Here is a 14,077-nt window from a genome sequence, read left to right on the forward strand (position 1 = left end):
GTCTATAACCAGGTAAGGGCATAAAAGTAGAACAGGAAAGCCTGCTGAATTAGCTATAGGACATAGGGTGCATAGAGAAAAGACAAGTTTCCAGAACACCTAAAAACCACATTGTATCTATATTTCTATTTAGTTGATTTTTATATAAACCACGTCCTTTCAGGCGATTAACTGGCGCACTGTGAAAAACCAGAGGAATAGTATTAGTAAGTAAATCAATACCAAAGGCAGATCCAATAGTGATTGCAGTCTTATATTTGATCTACAAAGACTATAAAGAATATAAAAATGAGACCCATCAAAAGAGAACAACTCAAGAGCTTTTCATTAAAAATAAAAACCATTTATACAGAAGTATTTCAAAATTTATTTATGAATGTGTTTAAAAGAGTATAAAAGATTTTTTTCTTTTGCTCAAGTTTGTACCCTGGATTAAGTAGAGGTTAATCTAAAAAATGCCAAAGCTTCCCCCAGCATTATCTGAGAATTACATAAGAATTAGCTGCTTTCAGAGATAAGCATGTAGCACCCATAACTCTTGCAAACCCAAAAGTATCGAATTATTCCCTCCTTTTTTTATCTTACTAACATTGCTGTAATTACACTTCCAGTAAGATGTGAAACCAGTGAGAGAAATAGTGTAACATTTCACTGGCAGTAGAAGTTAAATCTGAGCTCAGCAATCAGATTCTACAAACATGCATCAATAATAACAGGGGAAAACTGGTCATCCCCAATGTTCGTTCAGCTGAGTGGATGGGCAACTGAAGTCAAGGTAAAAACAGTGAAGATAAACAAAGGAGTTTTAAGGAAAATCATCAAGTGAGGTTCTTCAAGGTCAGGTGACAAAGGACAGATGAAGTAAATATTTCTCATACATCCTGGAAAAAAAAAGAACAAAAATGAGTATAAGCAGCAAAACAAATTCAGAGCCTCTCTAAGTACAAATGAAGTTCCCTCAGAGAACACCCTTTACTACACTGAGCTTAAATGTCTATTTCGTATTTAATGATTTGTCCCGTGACATGTTTTAATTTTCAAGTCCCATTGCATTGATTCACAAAATAGTCTCTGTCAACAATGTTATGGTTTGTTGAGTGACAGCTCATCAGCTGTGTTCTTAGAGGTTAACGTAGGTCACAAACAATAGTATTCACAAATACTGTCACCTACCTCCATAGTTACAGCAAGGACAGGACAACACAGTGTGAAGCAGTGCAATTTAAATGGAAATGTGTGGTGTAGAATGGCATTGTATTATACAGCAGAATGGTGACTTTTAAGGGGACCTCCAGGAAGGGAACTAGACTAAATGAGTCCCCTCCACCCCCTACCCTGTGCAAAGGGTCAAGAAGTCTCCATCAAACCTCCCAGAATGCTGTGCAACATTACACTTGGGATTCAGACTATTGCTGCTCTAACATTCCAGGACACTAAAATCTCAGGTTGCCTCATAGGTCATGTTGAAAGTGCAAATGCCCTTGAAGACACAGGATTTAGAGTTTCCACAGCATTTAAGGAGTCTCACCTACTGGTATCAGAGAAAACAGAACTTGAAGTGATTCTTTCAAAGTCCTACCCTAGTTATATCATAAAGAGTAGCAGAGGAGGCTAGAAAACCAAAACAGTTTTAATGTAAAAATAATTTTAATTATATATAAGGGAATATGCAATTAATGTGATTTAATTTTAAAAGATTGAAAGATAAAGAACAGTCTGTCTACCCAAATAGACTTATCAAAGACCTACTACTTAAGCGTTCATATGATGTTCCAAGAAACAAGTTTTTTTTTCTCTTTGTCTTTCATCATTGTTGTATTATCTGCCTTCCTCCTTTTCTGCTTCCTCAGCTTTTTACTGATTCCAGTAGTTCCTCCAAACCCCATCTGTGAACTCTCTCATTCCTGGAGGAGCTCAGGTGTCATCTGTCAACTTCTAAATAAATGACAGTCTAAATACATTCTGTGTATTAAACTTTCATCCACTTGTTCTTTACAAAACATGTCCAGGGTAAAAATCTTCATATATGGCTTCTCTTCTTTCTTTTGTATGGTGTCCTTCAGTGAATAGATATTTCATTTTAATGTATATTTATCATTTCCTTTTGGTTTATACTTTGGATCTTACAAAATCCGCCCTAGCTCAATTTTATAAATAGTCTATTTTCTTCTAAAATTTGAAAAGTCTTCTTTTCTACTTATAAGGCTTAATCCACCTGGAGTTGATTGGTTATGATTTCATGTGGGTATTCAACTGTCCCAGTAATATTTGTTGAAGAGTATACTTTCCCCACTGATGTGCTTTGCCTTCTGTCATATGTCAGAATTCCAAAAATGGTTGGGTCTGCTTGTGTCAGTTCCAGACTGTATTAAATGTTTAAACAAGTCTCTATACATACTTATTTTTAGTAGTGAATTGGTTATTCTTGGTTCTTTGATCATAATTTAATGAAATCTATAGGTTATTTGAGAGCTCATTCCTATTCCTATCCATTAATAAGGTATAACTTCATTCATTTATTCCTTAAGATCTTTCTATAAAACTTTATATATTTTTTAAAGGTCATGGCATTTTTGGTTTTATCTTTTATTAATTTTTTGTTTATTTGCAATGTATAGAAGTTTTTATATATTGATCCTAAATCTACCAAATTTGTAGTCTTCTTATTTATTCTGATAACTTAAATATAAATTCTTTTTGATTTTCTGAGTAGGTAATTGTATCATCTGTGATTTATAAATGTTTCTTTTCCTTTCAACCTTCACATATGATTTAAAGGAAATGCCTTTAATATATTTCTATTATAAATTTTTGCTCCCTTTATTAGCTAAAGAAATGTCCTTTCTATTTCTCCTTTCTAAGGAGCTTTTATCACAAATGAGTACTGAAATTTTTCAAATGTTTTCTCTGTATCTACCGAGATGATCATATGGTATTTCTCCTATAATTTAGGAGGTAAATCATCTCAGTTTTTTGGTCTTGTTTTGTTTATTCATTTGTGATCAATCAAGCTTCCATCTGAGATAAATCCAATTTGACAAGGATATATTATGCATTTTAAAGAAATTTATTATTGAATCTGTCAAAATTTTGTGATTTTTTTAAGTCTGTATTTATGAATGAGCCTATATTCATAAATTTTTTTTTCTGTGTGTGATCGTGATTCAGGTTATAGTCACTTGTTTAATTCTTTGGAGATTATTTTCTCTTTTTTCATTTATCTGGAGAACTTTCTAGACTTCTAGAATAATCTGTTTTTCAAATATTTAGTAGAGCTTTTCTGCAATACGTCTAGGCCTGGTTTTATTTTATGCAAAGAAGATGACAAATTAAATTAGATAGTTTTTGTATCATTTTGAATTCCCACCAATAATACGTGAATGAACTCTTCTCCCCACAGCCTTCCCAAAAGAGTATATTGCCAATCTTTTGTTCTTTTGCCAAAATAATAGATGAGAAATGGTATTTTGATTTAGTTCTTAATTTATGTTCCTTTTATTGTGATGAATTCATTGAGTGCTTTAATTCCAGAGATTATGTTTTTTTCTTCCTTGAAGTTCTATTTTGTTCTTTTTCAAATCTTCTTGGTTGTCTTTGTCACTTGTTTTTGCTCATTGTTTCAAATCCAAAATTTATTACATCATGGGGCATCTGGGTGGCTCAGTGGGTTAAAGCCTCTGCTTTCGGCTCAGGTCGTGATCCCAGGGTCCTGGGATAGGGCCCCACATTGGGCTCTCTGCTCTGCAGGGAGCCTGCTTCCACCTCTCTCTCTATCTGCCTGCCTCTCTGCCTACTTGTGATCTCTGTCAAATAAATAAATAAAATCTTTAAAAAAAAAAAGAAAATTTATTACATCATATGTTTTATACATAGCTATTTTAAATTTAGTATCAAAGCATTTCAGTATATCAAATCATTTGGTTCTAAATCTTTGTTGTTTTGCCATCCCTCAGTCACAGCCACCTGTTTCCTTGTGCCTGTGCTAAGTTCCAACCACTGTCATATGCTTGGAATAGATCAATGAATAAAACAATCAAAGGGGCCTGACTGATGCAATATGGAATGTGTATTACACCTTAGGGAGAGATTAAGAGTAAACAGAAAATAATATATATAAGCAAATAATGTTAGAAAGGTATGTTAGAAGTTGTGGAATGCCACAGAAAAAAGAAGTGAAGCCCAGAAAAAGGATGGCTAGAGCCAGGGATAAGGGCACAAGTGGAAGCATTAAATAGATTGCCAGGGAAACCTCACTGAGGTGAGATTCAAGAAAAATCTTCTAGAAAAAATCATATGGAGAAGTATAGAAGGAGCAACCAGTGCAAAGGCCATAAGGTGAAAGTAGCCAGTTCCTTAAGTTTTCAAAGAGCAGCAAGAAAGCTGATGTGGATGGGAGGAATGAGAAAGAAGGAAGGGCAGTGTGGTAAGAGAACACCAAAGGGATAAAGTGGCGTCTAGATCAAGGAAGCACCTGGTAGGCTACAGTATGGACTTTGGTTTTTACTCTGTGATTTGAGAGTCACGGGAGCCACTGGAAGACTTAAGGGACAGGATCTGGCTTCTGTTTCAAAGGGATCATTCATATTGAGAATAGGCTGTAGGTGGGTAAGTGTACAAGCAAGGAAACCATCTAGAAGACTATTTCAAGAATGTAGATGAGCACTAACGGAGATTGGAAGTAGAATAATAGTGGTGGAGGTAGTGAGAAGCTGCTAGTTTGTACTTATTTGGAGGAGAAGTCAAGAAGATTTGCTGATGGATGGGTGCCTGTGTGGCTCAGTTGGTTAAGTGACTGCCTTCAGCTCAGGTCATGATCCTGGAGTCCCAGGATCGAGTCCCACATTAGGCTCCCTGCTCAGCAGGTAGCCTGCTTCTCCCTCTGACCCTCCCTCCTCTCATGCTCTCTGTCTCTCTCTCCCTCTCTCTCAAATAAATAAATGGATAAATAAATTTTAAAAAAGAGGAAGATTTGCTGATGGATCAATTGTGAGTGATACGGGCTGTACCAATATATAAAAGGATAAAGTGCAGATGGAGCACTCAGGTAGAAGGAATCAAAGATCAACTTTCATGTTAAGATTGAGATGTCCATTATACATGCAAGTAGAGATGTTGAGTGGATAAATGGATATGCAAGTCTAGAGTCAAGGAAGAGGTCAAGGCTGGAATTAGAAATGTATGAGTAATAAACATATAAGTGGAATTTAAATTCATGAGAATGAATGAGGCCATCAAGGTGTTAAGTGAACATAAAGTTCAGAAGGTGATCCAAGGTGGATCTCTGAGGTGCTCCAATGCTGAGAGGACAGCAAGATGCAGGGGATTCAGCAAAGGAGAATGAAAAGGAGTAGCCACTGGGATTGGTGGAAACCCAAGAAAGTATAATGCCCCAGAAGCCAAGTAAATAGTTTCAGAGAGGAGGAAGTGATTCACCATGACAAATGATGCTGATGGATCAAAAGAGGAAGACTGAAAAATAACCACTGGACTTTGTAATATGGACATCATTAGTGATCATGACAAGAGCATTATGGTTGGACTGATAAAATCTAGATCACGATTTAAATGAGTTTAAGAGAAATGGGAAGAAAGAAATTACAGAACAGCCAAAGGATAGAAACTTCTTAAGTTTTGCTTGAAAGGGGAACAAAGAAACAGGACAGTAGCAAGAGGGAAGGGGTATCAATATAATTTATATTTATATTTTATGCTGATGGGAATTTTCTAGTTCAGGTGAACATTTGACAATTCAGGAGAGAGAAGAGTATCATTAGAACAAAGTCCCCTAGTAGGTGGATAAGAGAGAATCTGGTCCCCAAGGAGAAGCAGACATAGAAGTAAGGATGTCCATAAGGATGTAGAGGTGGGGGCCTGGGACCTTTATGTCACTGCTTCTTTCAAGTAAGGGAAGAGCTGATAACCACTTTGGACTTGGCCAAGACTGTCCTGCTAAGGAAACTTTAGTAACCTTCACTCATATCCACAGGAAAATGATACTCCTTTCTTTTTATCCATGAAGAGTCTAAGCAGAGATTTACAGCTCACTCCCATAAGGCCTATCAATAGTCAGGGGTGAACCAGATTTCCAAACCCTCATTCCCTTAACAGCAGCCCATGTGGTATTCATTTACTCTCTCCCATCATCTTCCCTTCAATCCCAGGTATTTTTCTAAGTACTTTCTAAATTTTGAGAGTTGGTAAGTAGAGGAGAAAATGTGCAGTTTCCAAGTCCTGCCCAAAATCCAAGTTTCAATCATGTCTCACAACTTATAAATTCCATGAACATGAATAATGTCTTCAAGTCATAATGCCCCATTTTCCACAGGACTCCTACTCATATATTCTTATGAATAAGTCAATAATTTATAAATTGTAACTCCTGATACAAAATCCTGTGTTTTGATTCTTTTCTCTCTCTTCCATGTTGTCCCTATTCTGAATGCCATAGTGATACACAAGAGCATACATTATGGATACACATCCAGTAAAATTCCTTGCAAACTTGCCTACATTCAATTATCTTCAGTATATATATATTTGTGAGATCTATTCATCAATTTTAACTACTAAATGCTTTCAAGAAAACATGCATAAGATTTCCAACAGACTTTCTCAAAAATTATCTTTTGCCCATGAAGTATTTATTAAAGGGTGATCTCTAGAGTTTCCAGCAAGCACTTGATTATTTTGTTGTATTTTACCAGTTTAAAGATTTCTATCTGCTCCATTTTTTTAGTAGGTACGTATGCACTTGGGTCTCAATTAAATTATGAAACCCAGTGTAGTTTTGATTCTGTACACATTGCAAAGCCTGCAATTATATACATTCTGAAGATTCAGTGCTGGTTCAATGATATATTGTGCACACAAAACACATTAAACACATATTACGATACAGTTGCAAGGTTTTCTTCACAGAAATCCATAAGGACATTTCATTTCCAAAAAGTGCCTTTTGCTGTAGGGTTTTTTAAAAATCATTTTGTAGTGAAAAATTAAATACTGGTTTCTTTGATGTGCTAGTTTCACTGAAAGAATATATTACTAGAGAATGCTTACTATTTTTATAACTGTATTGCACTTAAAATCCTCTTGAAAAAAATTTTTTCATTTGTTTTTGTTGTAGTTCTGGGCAAGGGGTGATAAAAAATCTTTACAGTCCAGGCAATCATATTGAGAACAAAGGGCAGGTGTCATTTTTTATTGTGATTGACCAGCGCTGAAACCAGGACTTTTTCCCTCTCTCTAGAAACTATCGTGGAATTTACAGTAATCACCCTGGCTGACTGCCCATCATACAGCTGAACAGCACAACAACAAAAATAATATCTTGGGAGAAAGCCATGACATATTTTTAAAATTCTCATTGTTTTTACTGTTCAACTTTGAAAGATTTTTTTTAAGAGAAAAGAAAAAACTCACCCAGCTGTTACCACTATTCGTATTCCAATGGCCCCCAAAGTGCTCTAAGCCACCTGGTTGACTTTTGCCTTGGAGCCGGTCCAGGAAAACATTATTTACCCTTTAAACAATGAAAAATATGTGTAAGTGGAAAGCTTGCTACAGGGTTGAGAGATTTTTGAGAACCTAACATGCTGTATGAACTGTGAGGATTGCTTCCCCCACCCCCGCTCAGTTTAGAAGTAATCTGTAGAGACTTCTTTTCAAATTAGCCATATGAAATGCTGTTAACAGCCCTTCGCCAGTTGTGACTCCAGCAAGAGGGGACACAATTCTGAACTCAGAACTTCATTCCTTCATCTTCTACCAGTTCTGCAAGAGCCTTATTCCCCAGCAACCATACCCCTCCAAGACCAGCCAGGTGCGAAATCTAGAGGCTGAGAAGAGATGGAAGCTTCGGAAAGACCTGAAACATGAAGGGGAACTAAAAATAGCTCCGTGGTACTATTGTTGCAATGGAGATGTCCCTCCCAAATGACCTGTACCCCACTGCCAGTCTTGCTAAAGTAAATCCCATAAGTGCAAATTAGAAGGAAAATGGGAAGAGATCCATATTAAAAATGGGAAATATCAAAAGAGGGAAACTCAAGTTTTCAAAAGAAAGAATGGGTATATCCTTCCCTGATTTTTGGTCATACTTGCAGTAACCAATTTCAGAAATTAAGGTTAACACGTAGAAGGTAAAACCTTAAGGAAAGGCAAGAAAATGATTATCATAGAGGTCAGAATAAGGGTTAACAGTAGAGTGGTGGTTATATTCTATATCTGGAGCTGGCTACTTGAATGTTGACGCTCTAATTAATCATTCTAAATATTTATTTCATGGACTTCCCTGTGTATTATAAAATATAAAAAAATTAAAACTTTCCATGGCCACCATTCTAGTCCAAATCACTATCCTCTCTCATCTTGCTTTTGCTTCCACCCCCACCCTCTGTAATTCATTCTCCACACAACTACCTTACTAAATTATAAAAGGGATCATGCCTTCCTTTTGCTTAAAACCCTCCTATGATCTTCCATTAGTCTTTTTAATTTTTTATTTTAAATTCACTTTAATTAACATATAGCATATTATTAATTTCAGAGTAGAATTTAGTGATTCATCAGTTGTATATAACCACAAGTGCTCATTCTATAAAGTGCCCTCCTTAATGCCCATCATCCAGTTATCCCATCCCCCCAAACACCTCCCCTCCAACAACTGTCAGTTTATTTCCTATAGTTAAGAGTCTCTTATGATTTCCCATTAGTCTTAGAACAAAATACTGGCTTGTAAAATCTTGTATTTTCTGGTTCCTGCCAATCTCATTTTATCTTATTCTCTTCCTCACCATCTATAATCCAGCCACTTGAGACTCAAGTCCAAACTCATTCCCACTTGAGGGCCTTTGCATTTTTTCCTATACCTAATATTAGGGGATATCTACAATGTGACTGGCTCTTGTCCTTTGATGTTACCTCTTCATGGAGGAATTATCACCTTCAATCTCTCTCCTCACAGTACATATCATTGTCTGAAATACTCTTGCTGTTAACTTGTTGACTTCTATTTCTTTTCTCCAGATTGTAATTTCCATGCAGTTAGGGATGTTCTCTGCTATTTTATGCCTATTACCAATGCCTAGAACAAAACCTTCACAGAGCCTTGTCCTGATAGGTAAGAAGAGAATGAATGAATCATCCAGGTGCGTGGTCCCCATATCTGCTTGCTTCTGTGACTACAGCTGCATCAAGAAACCACCAATGGTGGTGAGTATAGGCTGCAAAATGGCTCAATGTCCACAGCTCTCAGTTCGTTCACACACTGTCAAAACTGATGTCTTATCATGGATGCAGGTGGTACAATTCACTTTTGGCCATCAGTTACTAGGACGACAGCACAGTGGGTCAACAAGAGCCCATAGGTGGTAAAGAGATTGTGTTTTTTCTCAATTCCTATTGAGAATTCAAAGAGAAGAAAAAAGTACCAGCTTATAGATTTGTTTACTAGTGTTAGAAAGAACATATATTTTATTGCTGTCAAACCACTGCTCTGGCTTTTCTTCTAAGGGTTGATATGGATAAAAACTACTATTTAAGGATGGTTCAAGTTTCAGTAAATCAGTTCAGTTCATTCCACTTTTCAACTCATAGCTCAGATCTTTTCAAGTCCTTGACCCCCATGCTTTGTCTTTTTTCTCTGAGGTTTCAACTTTCTTCTCTCACTCAGAAAGTTACCATGGGTCAGGTTCAGGTGCAGCCAGGCTCAATCAATATAGGATGCATTGAAAAGCTTGTGAGGAATTCCACAAGCTTTCTGTTACAAAACTCAGAGTTGAGTTTTCTGCTATGTCAACTTCTAAATGGTAGAAAGCATGTTGTCTTTTTGACTCTAATAAAATTATATCCCTGGAGAAAATCTAACTTATGGCCCTTACACACACACATGTGCGTGTGTGCATACACACACATCCACACAGAGCTAGTGCTGTTGCCCTCAGCAGGAATAGTCAGGGATTTTATTCGTTCAGAGGCTATTGAATGAGTATTTTCATTTAACCTGCAAGAGTTTACTTTAAACTCTAAAGGGCAATATAAACATATGCTCTCCTCAAAAACTGACTAAGAACATAAAATATGTGTTCAAAAACTTGATCAGTTACCTCAAAACTGGTTACTGAGGTTATTACCCGGAGAGATTTCCTCTTAGATTAAATTTGCATCTATATTTAACTAGAATCAATAAAAAGAAAAAATAATGTGTAGAAAATAAATAACCCCACCAAAATTTAGGTATCCAGTATGATGGAAATAAAGAATGAGGGTCAAGTTTCCCACAACAAGAAATTAATCCTTTCTACCTCTCACCAAATAACTTGCGTTTTTATTGGATGCCCACTGAAAATGAATTTCTTAGCCAAGAGGGCCTATTAATGTAACATATCGCACCATCTTTAAGATGCTTAAAGCTTTACAATCTAATTAATCCTCAGAAATCCAGAGAAATAACTGGCTACTACTAACAACCAGTGTTAAAGAAATGCACTATTAGGTTTTTTAGTAGAAAGAATTTTAAAGAGAAAATGAGAAGAACCAGGGGCACTTGAGTGGCTCAGTCGGTTAAATGTCTGTCTTCGGCTCAGGTCATGATCCCAGGATCCTGGGATCAAGTCTCACATTGGGCTCCCTGCTCAGTGAGGAGCCTGCTTCTCCCTTTCCCTCTGCCTGCTGTCCCCCTGCTTCTGCTCTCTCTGTCAAATAAATAAAATCTTTAAAAAAAAAAAGTTTTTAGAAAATGAGAAAAACCATAAGAAAAAAAAATAGGTAGCAGTAATTGCTACCCCTCACTCCCAAAAATAGCCTAACCAATGCATCAGAATTCTGATGTTTTCTTTTAGTCAGAGAAAACCACCTAAATTCACACTTGACATTTTAAAACTATTTTGATAGACTATGTAAGTAAAATAATCAGGTCAAAAAAATATGAGTACCCATCCATAGTTCACAGCTCCAGCAGAATTGGGAGCTTCCATTAACACTGTAAATTCTTAATTAAAAAATGAAACCACCACAACTAAAAAATACACATTAGCAACAGTGGGAAGGTTAAACGTAAGTGACACCACTCAGTTTCAAAAGAATTTGCTCTCTTAGATCATGAAACCCTTTACATTAAATTCTTCTGAGATTCTCAAGCACATTGCAATAAACTCAGATAAACCGAGCGCCCCCCAGGAAAATCCTAGAATAATGATAGATATGGAGGTTATTAGCAATGGCCCAACATCAACATGATATTTTACTGGGTGCTCTTAATGTCTGATATTAGGAATAAGAGAGTACTTACAATGTTAAAAATTGTTTAATGGTTTCTATTTTAAGATATTTTTCCTAATATGTTAGTCAATATAAAATAGTTCTTGTCTGACCTTTCGTATTCAAGTATGAGTATCTCACCCTCTATAGGAGTTCAGTTATTCTAAAGTTGTGTACAGATAGTAAAAGATCATCTCAAAGTAATAAGATACTTTGTCCCATGGGAGACAAATTAAGTATCACCTAAATAAACAAATAGCTTGACAGCATGATTCTGTTTTCTAGTATGAATTTTTGCCACCTCCCCAGAAAAGCTGGATATTTTCTATGTATGAAAAATCAGATCGTGTATGTGTATGTATATGTATACATACGTAGCAGTTGGCATCCTCACATACATAACATGCCCCAATAATATAAAGTTAAAAAGGTAATATAGATTCCAAAACCATATTCAATATCATTATAGTACTTTCTTAAAACATTGCAAAAACTTTATAGGTAGTTATTTTAATCAAGGATGCTTATTTTATTAGCCATTTATACCTCCTGTGTTCAGCTTGGTGAGTTTTGGTCCTTTCTTCCTCCTGTTGTTGTTGCTTAAATTCCAGAAATTCACTCTAAGAACAATAAAAATTTTAAAATATGTCTTTCAATTAACATTGTTGTACAGAAGATACCCAAATCAATTACATATTTAACCTGAGCTGGTATACTATTTCATTTTTGAAACTTTTACTTAAGTACCATTTCCATGTGAAATTATGTTCTTATATAATTAGGTAGCAAAAATAATTGTACCTTAGTCAAACAATAGCTCTGGGAGTATAAAATTGTAAGATTAAAACGCCAATGTGCATGCTCAAGATATTAGACTAATAGGTACAACATACACAGAAGAAAATACAACATGAGTCAAACTCACCTATGTCTTACAAAGAAAAATCAAATCAGTTCTTCAAGAAATGTCACACAATACTATTTCCTGGTATTTCTCTAGCATTTCTTTCCCAACAAATTTATAGCAGCTTACAAATAAATGCTGAACTCAGTTCTGTAGTGCAATTCCATTAGTAAAATATCCTCCCTCCTGGAGAATAATCAACTTACCTATTATTGACTAGTTACTTCTAATATCAGCAGAACTTTGGACTCCCTAGAGGGGATACTTTGCTTCGGGTAGGAGATCATGTTACTACAACTAAATCTCTGCTTCTGACATTCTGATTATCTTCTTAGAAGACGCAACCTTCAACTTACTCTGTTTATGGTGTTAAGCCAAAGAACTAGGTGCCAGCATTTCTCTAGTATTCAATTGCCTTCCTTGAAGCAGACTGATTTTTTAACCTCTTTTCAAAGACAGGAAAAGGCAGAGGGATGAGAATTATCAGAACCATGTCATAAATTAGGGCCTGAGTCAGAGAATTTTCTAGTAGAGAAAATACTGACACATCTTGATAAACACATGCCAACACATGTATTTTTTTTTTAAAGAAAAAAAGAACATAAAAAGTATAAAATATGGGTTCCTGGGTGGCTCAGCGGGTTAGGCCTCTGCCTTTGGCTCAGGTCATGGTCTCGGGGTCCTCGGATCAAGCCCTGCATCAGGCTCTCTGGTTGGCAGGGAGCCTGCTTCCTTCTCTCCCTCTGCCTGTCTCTCTGCCCACTTGTGATCTCTCTCTCGGTCAAATAAATAAATAAAATATTTTTAAAAAATAAAATAAAATTATAAAATAAATTCAAAGTTCAGATTGACATTTTATTTCTTAACTTTATTTAAAGGCCTTCTAACATTCCACCATCCCCAAAACAAAGAGACTGGTTTCATATACTGTGATATTCCAAATATATTACTCATCAATCCCTAAAGCACATTATTTAATTCCAGTTACTATCTAGCACCACCACCAAAGGAAAAAAATCAGCAGGTTTACTAAATAAATAATATTCACTCAACCATTGTACGGGCATTTATGCAGTAGATGCCAAGCCTTGTGCTAGAGACTCACTTTCCTACAATGGCATAAAATAATTTTATTTTATTTTTTGTCACTATAATATATGAACATAGTTTTCAAAAGGCTACCAAGTAAGAGAGCTACTTACTAGTACTACCAAACCTTACACTAAAATAAAAGAAGTTCCTATCCTCCCCCATTGACACCAAAATCACTTTTAGTTCCTGTGTGTGGTTTCATCTGTCAATTACCTCTTTTTTAATAGTATGTATATTCTATTTCTTAACTTTGAAAAAAGATACTATCTTTTGCCTTCCTACTGTGGAAGATTTGGGGCTCTATTACAACCCCCATCCCAACCCCAACCTCCCTTCTCACGATATCACCATCCTCAGCCCTCATCCTTACAGTGTTTTCCAAAGTTCAGTGGCAAGGGAGGGGCTCCAGGGGTCCCACAGCTTCTCTTTAGACTTCCAAGTCATCCTTATCTCTTCAACCAGCCCTCAAAGTAGCTGGTACCCCAGTTACAGAACTGCATTGGGACTGCTTCAACTCACACCTTACCACTTCTTGCAAATAAGTTTGGGCTTTCCTTAGCTCTGTGGTTCAGCTTCTGAAATTCTGCTGGTTCCTTTTCTTTGCTGTAGTCTCCAACCTGTTATTTTGCTCTTACTGGGTTATGACTTTAAAAGAATTTTGGTGTGTGTGTGGGGTGGGGATGTTGCTCCTGGGTGGTGCAGTCTGTTAAGCATCCAGCACTTGGTTTTAGTTCAGGTTGTGATCTCAGTGTTCTGAAATCGAGCCCTATTTGGGAGTCCAGGCTTAGTGTAGAGTCTGCCTGAGATTCTCCCTGTCCCTTC

At 36.3% G+C, this 14,077-nt stretch overlaps 1 protein-coding gene across 2 annotated transcripts in view; it reads right to left on the reverse strand.

Annotated features, from left to right (window-relative positions):
* Positions 1-354: 354 nt before the first annotated feature.
* The window catches only part of EPSTI1 (epithelial stromal interaction 1), an 85,519-nt gene continuing 71,796 nt past the window's right edge, over positions 355-14,077 (reverse strand). For both annotated transcript variants that reach the window (XM_032873960.1, XM_032873959.1), the window contains 3 exons: positions 11,806-11,879; positions 7,423-7,522; positions 355-881 (listed from right to left, as the gene is read on the reverse strand). In XM_032873960.1, coding sequence (XP_032729851.1) covers positions 873-881; positions 7,423-7,522; positions 11,806-11,879 — 183 coding nt within the window. In that variant the 3' untranslated portion in view covers positions 355-872. The remainder of the gene's footprint in view (positions 882-7,422; positions 7,523-11,805; positions 11,880-14,077) is intronic.

Source organism: Lontra canadensis, unplaced genomic scaffold (genome assembly GCF_010015895.1).
Source record: "Lontra canadensis isolate GAN:19392208 unplaced genomic scaffold, GSC_riverotter_1.0 scaffold51, whole genome shotgun sequence".
Classification (NCBI taxonomy): Eukaryota; Metazoa; Chordata; class Mammalia; order Carnivora; family Mustelidae; genus Lontra; species Lontra canadensis.